The sequence below is a fragment of the Elephantulus edwardii genome, unplaced genomic scaffold (genome assembly GCF_000299155.1).
Source record: "Elephantulus edwardii isolate Elephantulus edwardi_28Jun2011 unplaced genomic scaffold, EleEdw1.0 scaffold00209, whole genome shotgun sequence".
NCBI classification, from domain to species: domain Eukaryota; kingdom Metazoa; phylum Chordata; class Mammalia; order Macroscelidea; family Macroscelididae; genus Elephantulus; species Elephantulus edwardii.
The window spans coordinates 5197531-5211827 of record NW_006399959.1 but is presented as its reverse complement, the minus strand read 5'-3'; the positions used below and the strand labels follow the sequence as shown (position 1 = coordinate 5211827).

At 56.2% G+C, this 14297-nt stretch overlaps 3 protein-coding genes across 3 annotated transcripts; 2 read left to right on the top strand and 1 right to left on the bottom strand.

Moving 5' to 3' along the window:
- Positions 1-3249: 3249 nt before the first annotated feature.
- Positions 3250-8535, top strand: METRN (meteorin, glial cell differentiation regulator). The gene is made up of 6 exons (XM_006897509.1): positions 3250-3347; positions 3543-3943; positions 5028-5087; positions 5164-5461; positions 7592-7630; positions 8331-8535. Exons 1-6 carry the CDS (start codon positions 3250-3252, stop codon positions 8533-8535), a joined length of 1101 nt encoding a protein of 366 aa, XP_006897571.1.
- Positions 8536-8652: 117 nt separating this feature from the next.
- On the top strand, positions 8653-10625 carry FAM173A (family with sequence similarity 173, member A). Its single transcript, XM_006897508.1, has 5 exons — positions 8653-8814; positions 9286-9390; positions 9500-9640; positions 9794-9844; positions 10371-10625. The coding sequence occupies exons 1-5, from the start codon at positions 8653-8655 to the stop codon at positions 10623-10625; spliced, it is 714 nt and encodes a 237-aa protein (XP_006897570.1).
- A 147-nt stretch (positions 10626-10772) lies between these two features.
- Positions 10773-14053, bottom strand: CCDC78 (coiled-coil domain containing 78). Its single transcript, XM_006897507.1, has 10 exons — positions 13994-14053; positions 13495-13581; positions 13053-13169; positions 12706-12773; positions 12532-12610; positions 12315-12440; positions 12043-12230; positions 11063-11129; positions 10890-10986; positions 10773-10792 (listed from the first exon to the last, which is right to left on the bottom strand). Exons 1-10 carry the CDS (start codon positions 14051-14053, stop codon positions 10773-10775), a joined length of 909 nt encoding a protein of 302 aa, XP_006897569.1.
- Between the last annotated feature and the right edge of the window lie 244 nt (positions 14054-14297).

The window sequence follows — 14297 nt, the reverse complement described above, 5'->3', positions numbered from 1 at the left end:
TCATGCTTGGAAAGCTGGAGGGACAGGGAAAGAGAGGAAAACTCTCAAGGAGATGGATTGAGACAGTGACTGCAGCAAGGTGCTCAAGTATGTTAGAGATGGTGAGAACGGCACAGGATACAGGGTTCAGACCTGTGGGTCTGACTCAGAGGGTCACTGAGTCAGACTCGGCTCCACAGTATGTAATAGCACAGTGTTGGTGTGAGTTAGAGTTGTTTTTTGTAACAGTCGCTTTGCTGCCAAGGTGCTTTTCTGATCATGGCCATCTCTTTTCATCCTTCACCCTCCAGAGCCACTTTCATAATTGTGTCATATCCTTTCAAAATATATGTTGATACTGATAAAATATGGGAACTATGTAATGATTCTTCCAGGGTCTGATACACCCAGTAATTGCAACAGGATTAAGGATGGAAAGCAACACAGCCCTGATCTGTAAAGGAAGTTTCCCTGGGATGTGGCCTACGTTGTTGTCATGTGTTATCAAGTTGCTTATAGCTCACAGCGAGCCTATGTACAACAGCTCTGAAGCCTGCCCTATCATGAGCCAATCTCACTAACTCTAACTCGAACACACCTAATTCCACTGCCCCAGTTACTGGGTCAGTCCATCTCATCTGCGGTCTTCTTCTCCTGCTCTGTTCCTCCACCCTTCCAAGCATGATGTCCCTCTCTAAGAACTGATCCCTCCTGGCCACATTGCCAAAAGTCTGTGAGACTGAGCTTCAAAATCCTTGCCTCCAAAGAAAAACTTGGATTCACCCTCTCCAAGACAGATTTACTTGTTTTCTTGGTGGTACATGATATTTTCAAGACTCTTCTCCAGCACCACAACTCAAAGGCATCAATTCTTCTTCTGTCATCCTTAGTCACTGTCCAGCTCTCTGATGCATAGCAAGTAACTGCAAAGACCATGGACTGGATTGGGGCATCTTAGTCTCATAAGAGACAAGAAGGGAGGGGAGTGAGCTGAGAGGGAGGATCTCAGTACCACCAAGGAAGACTCCTTGTGGATGGAATGCGTACTTCTGGACACAGGTCCCTAATCTGGGAAGTCCCTCAACCCTGGGGGAGGCCAGGACACACAGGGATCTTCAAGGAACACTTGGTCTACGCATGCTGAAGGACACATGGGCTTTCCTCCAAAATCTACAGAGAGAGCAAGCCTGCCCCTAGATCCAGCACCCTGAATCTGGACTTTTAGCTTCATAAACTGTGAGAGAATAAAGTTCCGTTTGTCACAGGCATCCACTTGTATAACAGGCTGTAGAAATGCTAGAGAACTGAGACAGCACCTTTCCTGACACTCAGCCATACTGTCATCTGCAGGGGACATTTCATTGACTCAACTCTCCTGCATGCATGTATGTGTGTGCACATGTATGCACACATGGGCACGTATGTGTGAAGGCATACATATATTATGTGTGTGCATGCATGGGAACTCTACGTGGACATGTCCAAGCACACATGTAGGCCCTTGTGGTACACATGCCTCTGGTTCACATGTTTGTGAGGCTGGAACTCAGAGCCAGGCAGGAATAGATACATAAGCTACTCTTACTGCTGTTGGGATTATTGATGTTTCCACTTGAACATGAACATTCTTGTACATTTGTGGCTGTGACTCCAGACCTCAGGGCAGGCCCTGCACATAGTAGGTGCTCAATGAATGTATCAGATAAGGTGGCCCATGGTGCTTAAGGCCACGCAGCCAATTGCTTTGTGGAGACAACCACTGATGTCTTTTGCTGACAAAAGGTTCCCACCAGGGTGCAGAGAGAAAGGGCTATGAGGTTAGATGAGATAGCTGGCTCTGGCTCAATGGCCACCTGGCCTCCTTAGACTATGACCATCTCTGGCCCATCTGCCCTGAAGAGGTCCAGATACGCAGCCCTGAGGCAGGTCTGTTGATTCCTCATACTGACACCAGAGGGCGCCTGGAGCTCACAGTCTGACTCAGGTCCAGAGCTAGGCACGTCTGCCTCAGGGATGCCCACAAGTGGCCCTCTGGCCTCAGAAAAGGACAATCTGTATCTGATGCTTTCCCCCCTATTTCCACTAGGTCCTAATTTCCTGCCAAGTGCCCAGCTCCAGAGCTCATCTTTCCTCTAAGGACCCTGCCTTCTGTGGGGCAAAGGGCAGAATCTGGAACTGCCTGTGGAGACCTCTGACCATGAGAGGCTGCAAGGGTGGCAGGCTGGAAGGGAAGGGTCTGCAAAGGAGATGAGAGAATTTACACCACAAAGACTCCACACAGTCTGGGAGCTCCAGAAACTTGGCTTGATCTGAGGCCACCATCAATAGTGGTTGGACTTCCTCCATAGTTAAGACCTCTAGTGATCCAAACCGTGGCCTCTTTCCTACTCCTCCAGCAGCTGGGAGCCCTATTCTTGTCTCCTCTTCTTGGAACTCCCTCTCCCTCCTCCACCTGACTACCCACCCTCAGGCAGGAAGTCTCCCCTTGTTCTCCACACTGGCCCTGGCCACTTGTAGGTCTTTGGAGGTCCCCATTGGTTCAGGTATTGTGGGGTCCTTGCTGTAATCAGCGGTGTCCTGCCATGCCTCATTCCCCTTGCCTGGGACAGCCACGTTTTTCATTGGGCAATTCCCTGAGAGAAAGGCTGTTTCAGAAAGCAGGCGTAAGCCACCTCCCGCCTGTCAGCCTCTACCTAGAGGCTGACCGCCGCGGATTCTGGGCTGGAACTGGGGCTGGAGCGTGGGCCTAGCTCTCAAGAGGCAAGTGGATGGCAAGCCTAGCAAAACCCGCTCATTCAGGTGACCGCCCCTTTTCCTGGAGGACCTCCAGTCTCTGTTGGGGGGGTTCAATGTAAGGGGGGCCAAGCCCCGCTGAGAGCAGGTCTCCCTTGCACAATTCCTGCGCCCATGATTGGACCCTGCAGAGGCTCAAAATTAAGGGAACAGTGGCTCGATTAGGAAGGTGCAGCACGACCAAAAGGCTGAGAGAGCGGGTCGCGAAGGACCACCCAGCGACCCAGAGCAGGAGGGGGATCCCCACTCTCCGCTGCGGGCCCCGCCCCGTGTGCCGCAGCTATTGGTGGAAAGTTCCAGGGTCACGCCGCAATTGGCTTCCCGTAGCCGCCCCTCTAGCCAGGCGCGCTGCTTGGCGAGGTGATGTGGGGGCTTCGCGGGCCGGCTAGCGGCCGCGGGCGGCTGGAGCCCCGGTGCTCCGCCGCCGCCCGTCCCAGTGCTCTCCGGCTGGCTCCTGAGGCCGGGCCCCCGCTCGCCATGCTGCGCCCGGGGCTGCTGGGCGCACTCTGCCGCGCACTCCTGGCCGCGGCTGCCCTTGCCGGATACTCTGGGGACCGCTGCAGTTGGACTGGCAGGTACGACCCCCGCCACAAAGGGACAAGGCTGTGCCCACTCTGAGATGGAGGGTTTTCTGGCAGGCATCGACTCTCTGCTTGTGCGAATGCGGTGCCTCAACTTACCTCTCCACAAGTGGGCTCGGCTGTTGGCTGCGGAAGGTGGGGTGGGCGGCTGGGCCGGACCAGGACTCACGGCTGCGCATCTCTTCGCAGTGGCCTTACCCAGGAGCCCGGCAGCGTGCGGCCGTTGGCCCTGAGCTGTGCGGAGGGCACGGTGGAGTGGCTGTACCCGGCCGGGGCGCTGCGCATCACCCTGGGCCACCCCGACCCTGATGAGCGTTCCGCTATCGCCTGTCTGCGGCCTGCACGACACTTCGCAGGCGCCCAGGTCTTTGTGGAGCGGGCGGGTGGCTCCTTGGTGCTGCTGTTGACAGAAGCTCCAGGCCTGTCTGGGGGTCGATGCGTGCGCTGGGGTCCTGGTGAGCACCGGGCCCTCTTCCTGCAGGCCACACTGCATGGCGACATCAGCCGGAGAGTGGCCGCCTTCCGCTTTGAGCTACGTGAGGTCGAGCACCCCGAGTTGTTGCCTCAGGCTCATGGCCTCAGCGCAGATAGTAAGTGACTGTTGAATGGAGACTATGCCTGAATTCTGCATCTAGCCCATTTTGCAGGTGAAAGAGCTGAGACCGCAGGAGTAATGAGCTTGTCAAAGACCACACAGCTAGTGAGACTGGAAGGATGAAGGCGCACTGGTCCTGGGGTGTCTTCAGCCAAAAGAGCTGGTGGAAGGGAGGGGTGACCAGGCAAGACAACCTCCTGTCCCTGGCCCCTGAGGATTGAGATTGTGAGGAGAAGGGGACCCAGCGTACAAAAATCAAAGCTGCCCACAAACTCCGGCCCAACCATGACCTCCCTCCCCTCCCCCAGCCAGCCCACAAAAGTCCAGTGTGCTGCCCGTTGCTGTGGAGACGCCAGCAGCCTCCCCGCAGGGCACCAGGCCCAGCTCTTGCAGCCTGACCTCACTGCAGATGGGCTGAGTGTGTGTGTGTATCTCTCTATCCCCTGACCCCAGGCCCCCAAGGCCCTGCCACCCTAAGCGGGCTGGTATGCTGGAGGTCACAGGACATGGAGTGTGCACGTGCAAAGAGTGTGCCTTCTGTGTGCCCTGAGAGTATGCGCCATGTTAGGTTTGACTGCAAGGTGCATGCACACAGGTCCTGAGCTGTCTAGCACCTGAAAGAGGAATCTTGGCTGTTCAACATAGTCCTCCTGTAATGTGTGTGTCGAGGCAGGATGAATGGGTTGTGTATGTGTGTGTATATCCAGGAAAGATGAATGGGGAGGGGGTATGTGTGGGTCCAGGATGGATGAATGGGACAGGGCTGAATGTTTTTAAAAATCCACTCTAGTCAATCCACTGCAATCAACCCACTGAGTTGATTCTGACTCATCAAAAAAATGTCATCTTCCTTCATTGGGGCAGCTGGTGGATAGCCATTCCACAGCACAGCACCCCACAGACTTTGCCACAAGAGTGCCCCTATTCTGATGCACAGAAACTCTGAGTCAGAGTAGAGCCACCCCATAGGGTTGCCAAGGCTGCGATTCTTACGGAAGCAGACTGCCACATCTTTCTCAGTGCGGCTGGTGGCTTTGAATCTCTGCCCTTTTGGTGAGCAGCCACCTCTGTGTTCCCAGGTGCCTGTCGCCCCTGCAGTGACATTGAGCTCCTTCTGACTGCCTGCACTGGCGACTTTGGTGAGTGTCCCTCTAAAGGTGGGGGCTGATGGGGTTGGTCCTGTTTGAGTACTACCACCATGTGTCTCTCCCACAGTGATCCACGGGACCATTCAGGGGGTCACCCACGACACAGAACTGCAGGAATCTGTCATCCAAGTGACGGCCACTCGCATCCTCCGTCACACACTGTCACTGTCTGGGACTGGGGGTGGGGTGCAAACCTCCATCCGAACCCCACTGCACTGTGGGGTGCACCCTGGCCCTGGTGCCTTCCTGTTCATGGGCTGGAGCCGCTTTGGAGAGGCGTGGCTGGGCTGTGCCCCCCGAGTCCAGGAGTTCAGCCGTGTCTATGAAGCTGCCAACGCTGCCCACCTGCTTCCCTGTGAGGTGGCGTTAGTCTGAGGGGACTGGGAGTGACTGCCACTGGGGGTGACTGACTTGTGACAGGGCACTGGGCCAGAGCTCGTGGGAGGATAGGGTGTGTTGCTGTTTGGAGCTAGAGTGATGAGAACATGGATTATGTCAACATAGAATATGGAGTCTGTGTCCAAGTCAGCCCCGGCCCTTTCTCCTGTAATCCCCTCTATCCCACTTCACAGATGGAGAGACTGAGGCTGGGGGTTGCCCAGCTAGAGAGGTCAGAGGCAGACATCACTCATGTCCAGGGACGGGGTGCTGGCTGGGGTGCAGGGTATAGGGATCCCCCTACTCAACTATTATCCTCAACCTCAGGGTGCTTCCTTACTTCTAAGCAGGAGTGGGACAATGACTGTGACTGGGGGGGGCCCTTGAGAGGCTGGGGGGCAGGCAGACACCACTCCCAGTCCAGAGCCTGGGCAGTCAGCCTCCCTCCCTCCAAGTGGCAGAGTCATTGGGAAGAATGGGCCCCTGTGTCCTGGATCCAGGGGACGTGTCCTGCATCCTGACTGGAGCAGTGTGGGGGTCTACCTCAGGGTCTGCTCTGCTGCTTCTAGGGATGCCTCAGGGCCATTTCCTGCCACTTGTTCATTGTGCTGTGCCCCCTCCTCACCGCCAGAGTCCCTCACAAAGAGCAACTCCAGGGGAGCAGTCCCAGTGCATAAAGGCTTGGGGGGGGTGCAGAATGTGGAATGGGAAGGAGCTGACTTCTGACCCCAGCTTTGCAGAGGAGGTTCCTTGGTGTCCAGAAATCCCTCCTGGGGTCAGGGGACACCCTTCTACAGCCACTCTTTGGGCAGGGGTGGGATCAGAAAGCTGCAAGTTCAGAGTGTTCAGACTGCCTTTTGCTGGAGAGGGGCCATGGGGATCCTTGTGGGATGCAGGAGTACCCTGCATGACCCTCCCATTCCCTTGTCTCCTCAGAGTGTTTCTGCTTCATTTCCTCAAACCCCTAACCCTGCAGCCCCCTTCCCACCCATTAAAGCCCAAACCAGCTTTAGATGTCAGCAACATTCAGAGCTCACAACTTTCATCCCCAAAACTCTCCCTGGACTCAGAGTCCAACCCCAGGGTCTCTACAAAGATCAGAAAATGTTTTCCACCATCCATCCTGTCTCCATCCATTTCCATGTCCAGGTGACCCTCGAGGGGTCACTGGGATGGAAAGGAGTGCCCAGCCACACCCAGCTGCTGTCTCTGTGAATCACCCTCCAGTTTACCTGCTTGTGAAAGCAATTGCTATGGGTGGAGCCATGGCTGGCCTCCACTCACCTATACAAGAAAGTGCTGGAGCCTCCTCTCCATCCCTGAGAGCAAGTGTCTCTGCAATCAGCCCTCTTCTCTGCAGTCAGCATAAAGGGGAGAGGCCAAGAAGTTCTCATTACCTCAGGAGCACCCATAACATTGTGTCTTAGCCCTCTAGTCATCTGTACCAGATGCCACAAGTGGATGGTTTTAGCCAACAGAAATTTACTCTCACAGTCCAAATTCAGGGTGCTAGCACTAGGGAAGGCCCCCTTTTCTCTGTTGTTCTGAAGAAAGGTCCCTGTTTCCCTCACCATGTGCGGGTCTCATATTCCTTGGGAATCTGCTCAGAGCATCAAACGTGGGTATGGGGCAAGTCGTCCATGCCACAACCTTTTGCCATAGCCTTTTATTGCATCCCTCTAGGAGCCAGGCAGTAGGAATAACACGGATACTGACCACAGACTGGGGTGCTGTGGGAAAGCTCTCCCAAGCCCGTCCTTTGAGGTTTGGTCCCAGCCCCTTCCAGTCTCCTAGGAGACATCAGAGCTGTGGTTTCTGCAGCAAGGGATCCTTTAGGAAGGAGGGAGGTGCTCTATGTATGAAGCAGGGCAGTGCTCTGGAAAGTAGCCCATTCCAGCTCATGCTTCTGAAGCTGTCAAGGAGCAGAGCGGACCATCTACGACCCCATTGGGGGACGACAATGACTGTGCTCCCACTCTGCTTCCCAGTCCTAGTACTGTGTGAGGATGGTCTTGGAAGGCTTGTCTTTCTCCCGCTCCCCCTCCTCAGCCTGCCTCACGTTTTCTAGAGAAGGGAGGGTTCTCTCCAGTTCCTGAGACTCTGACTCCCACCCCCAGGCTGGGCAAGCCGCCAGAGGCCTGGGCCCCTTACATCCGGTACACCCAGCTCCCACACTCAACAGAGAGCCAGCATCTGTCTTCTCGGCTGGGAAACCTTTCCTCCTTGTCAGCCCTTCTCCGCGCCAGAACCGCCCCCTCTCTCTGACCCCCTCCCCCAATTTCCCGCCTACTCAGCTAATTGCTTCCAGCTGTTGGAGGGACCTGAGCAGTTATCTGGTGCGGCAGCTAGCTCTTAAACCAGGGCTCGGATCCTTGGAGACCCTTCCCTACCGAGCTCACGCGCTGATGCCCTGTTCCTGGGATCGTGATGTCGCCAGCCTCAGCAGGAACTGTATTCTCAAAGCTAGGCTCAGAGCTGCGATCTGAGTCCTGGAGGGAGCCGGCACCATGTTTCTGCTGGGTGTTCAGACCAGATTGTGGGACGTTTTCTCCCTCGAACCTGAGTATGCGCTCCAGCGAATCCCCAGAACAACAACAACCAAACCCCAAGTCAGACCCTTAGCCTTCTGGTCTATTATGATGCATAGTGATCCTATTAGGACGGAGTAGAACTGCTCTGTAGGGTATCTGAGGTGTAATCCTTACATAAGTATATTGTCTCATTCTTCTCCTGTGGAGTGGGTGGTCGTGGGTTCAAACTGCTGACATTTCAGTTAGTCCAGTGCGTTAAAGAGAATTCCCAGTGTCCAGGGCAGGTCCCAAATAACTATCCCAATAATATGCTCGTACCCCGTAGGCTTTTCAGTAGGGCCTGGTGGGGCCAGACCCACATGGCCCTGGGGAAACAGGTGCGCGCTGTGGCTATCGGAACTTCCGGAAAGGCCCCTGCACCCCAGCCGAGTATAGTTTGTGAAGGACCGAGTTTGCGGGCTCGGCTCAGCCACTTCCGGCACCACCTGCCCGGCCCCTTCCCTCACTTCCGGCACCGCGGCCTCAGGTAATGAGGGTGCAGTTAGGGCAGTTTCCCCCGGCTCTCAGGCCATAGCTTGGGGGGGTTCAGATATGAGCTGGGATGGGTCCTCAGGACGGGGCGACCCTGACCCTCGTGTTCCGCAGCCATGGAACATGATGACCCTGCCGAGGCACTGACAGAGCTGCGTGAGCGCCGACTGAGTGCGCTGGAGCTGCTGCAGGTGGCGGCGGGCTCTGGCCTGGCCGCCTACGCCGTGTGGGCCCTAGTGCTGCAGCCAGGTTTCCGTCGCGTGCCATTACGGTTGCAGGTGTGTGTGTGTTGGGGCAAACTGGAAGGGGACTGGTGCGGAGGATGGGGCTAAGACTGCCAAATGGTAGGACCTGGCCTAGGGGCGGGGCTAAAGCAGCACCAGAAGTAGGACGGAGCATGGGACGGGGCTAAAGCGGCTTTAAGGTGTGGCCGAATCTAGGAGCGGGGCTAAGATGATACGGGGTGTGGCCAGTCTGGGGCGGGTCCAAAGCTACCTTAACGGTGGGACCTGCTTAGTCTAAGGTGAAGTTTAAGATTCTTACGGGTGTGGCGAGTCAGGGGCGGGGTTAGTGTGTTCCCACTCGTGGTAGGCCCGTGACTGGGCTCTGGACTACACGAGGTAGGGCCCAGCTTGGTCCGGGCTAAGGTTGCAGAGGCGGGGCGGAGGCGTGGTCTGCAAAGCTGCCAGGCTCTGGAGTGGGCGTGGCTAAGAAAGCTCTAGCCCTTCCAACCTCGCCCCTTCGCATAGGTGCCGTATGTGGGCGCGAGCGCACGCCAGGTGGAAAATGTACTGTCGCTGCTGAGAGGCCGCCCTGGAAAGATGGTGGATCTGGGCTCCGGTGATGGCAGGATTGTAAGGGCTGTGTATGTAGAGGGTGGGACGGAGTTGCTGATTCCTGCTGACCCTTCTGGTGGCACCACCTCCTCCCACCACTGTCCCCACGCCCACTCCCTGTCCTTAGGTGTTAGCAGCTTACAGGTGTGGCCTCCGCCCAGCCGTAGGCTATGAGCTGAACCCGTGGTTAGTGGGGCTGGCCCGGCTACATGCGTGGAGGGCAGGCTGTGCCAGGAAGGTGTGTTACCTCCGCGAGGATCTTTGGAAGGTAAGCTTGGGTTTTGCATCTTCAGATCCCACATTTTACTTCCTGCTATTTGATCACACTGGATGTGGGGCCTCTGAAACCCCAGTGACTCTTAACATTCTCTCCCCTGGCTGAGAGGGCATTCACCTGCTGAGTAACTTCCTCTTTTCACAGGTCAGCCTGAGAGACTGCCACAACTTGTCTGTGTTCCTTGCTCCCAGTGTGGTAGGTTCAGGCCACATCCTGCCCTATCCCTAACCCTAATCTTCACCTTACCCTTACTCTAAAACTAAACCAATCCCAAAGCCTAGTTTATTTTAAACACTAATCTTAATAATTCTAACACTATCCCTAAACTTGGTATAGCACTGGTCTGTGCGTTGCTGTACAGAGGTAACTTGTGGTTGCTGTGATGCTGAAGCCTGTGACAGTGATGTGCCAATCGTGGTAATGGGCACCCATGGTGGACAGTGTTGGCTGGAGCTTCCCGACTAAATCAAGTCTGGAAGCAGGAGCGGCATCCACTTCCAAAATGGCTTGCCTCTGGAAACTCTATGTACGAACAGTGCTCAGGCTGTTCATTCATAGGGTCGCTATGAGTCGTCTACGACTCAACGGCATTAAACAACAACAACAACAACAACATCCCTAAACTAACTCTGATCTTAATATTATACCAAGCCCAAGCCCTGGCCTTAGCCGCAGTCCTGATCATAAACCTCAGCCCGTGTTCCCATGTCTTTGTTCATAGCTCCAGATGTTGGAATCCAAGCTGCAGGTGGAGCTGCCCAGGGGGGCCCGTGTAGTGTCTGGACGATTCCCCCTCCCAACCTGGGAGTCAGTGGCTGTGGTGGGTGAGGGTCTGGACCGAGTCTGGGCATATGATGTCCCCTGTGATGGTCCAAGCAGGGAGGCTATGGACTCCAGTGTCTTGGGCTCTCAAAAGGGACTGTTGGATAAAATAAAGACTCAACTCTACCCTGACTTGTTTATGGGGGTCGGGTGAGGGGCAGGGATGGCTCCTTTGTTGGCTGAGAAGAATCTGCTCCGTTTTTCTTGAACTAGCACCTGTGGGTCCTTGGGTGCTCAGGCTGGGCTTGTGGCATAGTTCCCAGTTTCAAGGGGTCCCCAGCACCTACCAGCTTCCTCAGCCTCAAGATTTCCTGCTTGTACCTGATGGATAGGCCACACTGAAGTTAGCTTCTTGGCTGGGAATAGTGGCATATATACACATACACATGTTTGCGTGTGCATTCTGGGTTCAGCCCACCTGCCCAGGTGCTGGTCCACATACTCCTGTAGCTCTGAGAGCTGGGCCTCAGCCGATGTAGCCCGGGCCAGCAGCTGTGCCCGCTCCCGTTCCAGCTCTGCCTGGGGTGGGTGGAAAAGGAGTTGTGAGCCCAGGCACAGATGAGACCCACTCGCCCTGCCTTTATCTACTACCTGGGTGCCTTGAGAGAAGTCCTGGAGTTTCTGGAGGATCTGGGCCCAGGAGGTTCCATTCAGGACCCTGCAGTGGTGGAGGGACCTCAAGTGCCAGCCAGATGCTGACTGGGGACCTAGTTCTGATGAGGTTCCCTGAGCCTCGAGGTGCTACCTGGGAAAATCTTAGGATGGGTTGACCTGATGGCTGGTTTGAGAGTGCTAAACCACAAGGCAAGCTTGGATAGTGACCAGGGTCTCCAGGGGCAACTGCACAGCCTCTTGCCTTGCTGGATTCTGGTGACCCAGTCTGTGGAGGCTTAGTTGTATGGTTGGGAGTACAGAGGTCCAGAAGTGAGACTGCCCAGGACCCCTGGGCAGCAATTCTGCCAGCTGAACCACCCAGCCTCCCTGCCTCCATTCTTGGATCTTACCTGAGATGCCCTGTCCTTGGTGGGCTCTACCCAGGGCACAGTAAGTCATCTCCCATTCCCCCAGCACCCATAGGAAGTCTGTGAAGTTAGTTCCCTTCCCTTGACCCCAGTTCTCAAGATACTCACTGTGGCTCTGATGTCCTGCTCAGAGAGGTTTCACCAGGTGTTTTCTTTAGGAACAAGAACAGTGGCCCAGGTCCCTTCCTAGGCTGCATGGGGGGCCCCAGTCAGATGAACAGGGAGCCACTCAGAGGCCCTAGGGTCGGGTTTAGCAGAGCCGGGAGGAGCCCTTGGTAGTTCTGGGTCTCTGATCCACATGGACACTGCAGGGAGGGTCACCTGGGACTGCAATTTCCAGAGCTCCACTTCTAGCCTCATCCTGCCCTCCCTCATGGTGCTGTGCTTCCACATCAGCTCAAGGGCCCAGAGAATCAAGGTTGGGGCTTGGGGACCACAACAGGGCCCGGTGACAATACCCTGGACAGAGCTTGCTGCACACTGAGCCACACCCTGGGTCATGAGACCACATGCACTGGAATTCCTCTCACCTGTTGGGAGAGAGTGTACCCCTGCAGGGCAAGGAACTCCTCCTGCCGCTGGCTTAGCTCAGCCAGGCGCTTTCTGTAGGTGCGAGCAGCCCTGGCCAGCTGCTGCTCACGGCTCCGGTGAGCAGCCCGGATGTCTTCCAGGGTTGCCTCCAGGAATGCCTTCAAGGACACAGCAGCTGGCAGCTGGCCGACACTGTCTGCATAGTTCTGGGGGAGACAGAGCTAGACTGGTCTTGGGACCCTTCAGCTGAGCTTCATGCCCAATCCAGCTCCCAGGGACTAGAGGCTCACAGCCATGTCCCAGGCGCAGCGCTGCAGTTGGACGGCATACTCTTCATTGAGCTTTTTGAGTTGCATCTGTAGCCGGCTATTCTCAGCCTCAGCCTCTCGGAGCTGGTCCTGGCAGGTAGACAGCACCTGGGGGTGGAGACAACCCTGAACCTGGTTAATAGTGCTTTTAGGATCACTGCTGGCTGCTCTCTCAAGGGAGTAGGTAGAGAGGACTCACCTGGGCCTGTGTGGTTACCCACTGTCCAGCCACTCTGGCCTCCTCTCGGGCTCCTTGCAGCTGCTGTCCTAGGGCTGTCCTGCAGACATGGGTTAAGGTCAGTGGACCCAGCCAGGGCTCCCGTGGCCCCTTGGCAACAACTGCTGAACTGTCCCATCCCAGGTGATCACTCACACACGTGTCTCCAGTGTCCTCTGCTGGGCCCCTTGCAGCTCCAGCACCCTCTCCAACTCTCTCAGATGCTGTGGTCACACAAGGATGGTGGCACTGAGTCCATGCTCCCCACTTGGCACACTGTGCCCTCACCCCCCCCACTCACCCACGAGGTCATGATCCAACTGGGAATGCCTGGGCATGTGGTTACACATACACACAGTGCCCTGGCTTCTGTGGACTGGACTTCAGGGACTGTGTAGGAAGGAAGGTGTGAGAGCTGGGTGCACAGGTTCCGTGTCCCACCACCCCTGCTAGGCTCCCACCCAGTACCCCCAGACTACTTATCAATTCCTTCCTGTCCTTACAGCAAACTTGAGTCTGTGGTCATCATAATCATCCTGTGCCAATGCCTGGCGCTGCTCCTGACTGGCCAGCTTCCCCTGAAGCTCCAGTTCCAGCACCCTGCTCTCTAGCCGCAGGATCTGCATGCAGGTTGACCAGGTAAGCAGTTGCAGGTGGGCCACTGGATCCAGCAGACAACCACTTGGATGTGAGTATGGGGACAGCTTAGAGTGCCCTGGCTTGTGGACAGCGCCATGGGGTGGAGGCAGCCCTGAACCTGGTTGGTGGTGCCCTAGGATCCTTGCTGGCTGCTCTTTTTCAAGGGGGTAGGTGGAGAGAACTGACCTGGGCCTGTGTGGGCACACCCACCTGGAGTGCCCACCCACACGCCTGAACCCTCCGGCATGTTTCTCTTCAGGTGACCCCCACCCACCCTGGTACTGGCACACCTGAGCGGGTGCCCACCTCACTCTTGAGCTGGAAGGTCTCAGCCTCATGTTGCTCCTGCAGGCGGTGGGTGGCCAGCTGCAAGTCGACCAGGTCCTTGGAGATCTGGGCATGGTCAGTGGGGTGTGAGTTCCCATGGGACCCTGAAGGTGTCCCCTCTCCTGCTCGTGCCCAGGACATTGCTCCCACCTGTAACTTTTCTGTCTCCCTCAGTTCCAGATCTGACAATGGCTCTTGCTCAAGGTTGGTGGTCCAGGCTGGGGCATTACCTGGGGACTCTGACTGCCAGTCCTCAGATCTTGGTGGAACCTGGAGAAACCCCACCCCTCCACCCTCCAGGTGGGTTCAGATTTGACTAAGGCTTCAACTCCTATGAAACCTCAGGCAGCCAGTCATCCTGCCCCCTCTACCCAGTCCTTCCAAGCTGGAGCAACCCCCTTTCCTGGCAAGGATCAGTCCTAGAATGGGGACCTGCACCTGACTCCAGGGCAGGAGCAGTGTCATCTGGTCGACTCACATTCTCAGTGGCCTGGGGTGGGGGCCTTGGTCTGGGTCCTTCGGTCACCCTGCGCTCCATGGGCTGGAGGAACTTGAGGGAGATGGCTGTCGGTGTTCTGTTGCTAGGAGGCTGTGGCTGCTGTTGTCTGTGAGCTTCCTAGGAGACTCAGGCCCCGCCCACAAGTTCAGGGCTCACTGGGGGAGACCTGGTGCCTGTTTTATTTCTGGGCATTAGTTTTCCCTTCCGTGCATTGCAGATTTTACCCACTGTACCTTTTGGGGAGCATGGGGTATGTTGTGCAGGGTGAGGCCATTGCCCGGAG

Bases quoted from the DNA above. Each gene is read 5' to 3' on its own strand.
- METRN (XM_006897509.1), top strand. From the start codon at position 3,250: ATGCTGCGCCCGGGGCTGCTGGGCGCACTCTGCCGCGCACTCCTGGCC. The intron at 3,944-5,027 runs GTAAGTGACTGT...CTGTGTTCCCAG, and splicing joins TCATGGCCTCAGCGCAGATA to GTGCCTGTCGCCCCTGCAGT. The intron at 5,088-5,163 runs GTGAGTGTCCCT...TCTCTCCCACAG, and splicing joins TGCCTGCACTGGCGACTTTG to TGATCCACGGGACCATTCAG.
- CCDC78 (XM_006897507.1), bottom strand. From the start codon at position 14,053: ATGGAGCGCAGGGTGACCGAAGGACCCAGACCAAGGCCCCCACCCCAG. The intron at 12,611-12,705 runs GTGAGTGATCAC...CCATGTCTGCAG, and splicing joins AGGACACTGGAGACACGTGT to GACAGCCCTAGGACAGCAGC. The intron at 12,231-12,314 runs GTGAGCCTCTAG...TGTCTCCCCCAG, and splicing joins GCTGCGCCTGGGACATGGCT to AACTATGCAGACAGTGTCGG.
- FAM173A (XM_006897508.1), top strand. From the start codon at position 8,653: ATGGAACATGATGACCCTGCCGAGGCACTGACAGAGCTGCGTGAGCGC. The intron at 9,641-9,793 runs GTAAGCTTGGGT...CTCTTTTCACAG, and splicing joins TCCGCGAGGATCTTTGGAAG to GTCAGCCTGAGAGACTGCCA. The intron at 9,845-10,370 runs GTAGGTTCAGGC...CTTTGTTCATAG, and splicing joins TGTTCCTTGCTCCCAGTGTG to CTCCAGATGTTGGAATCCAA.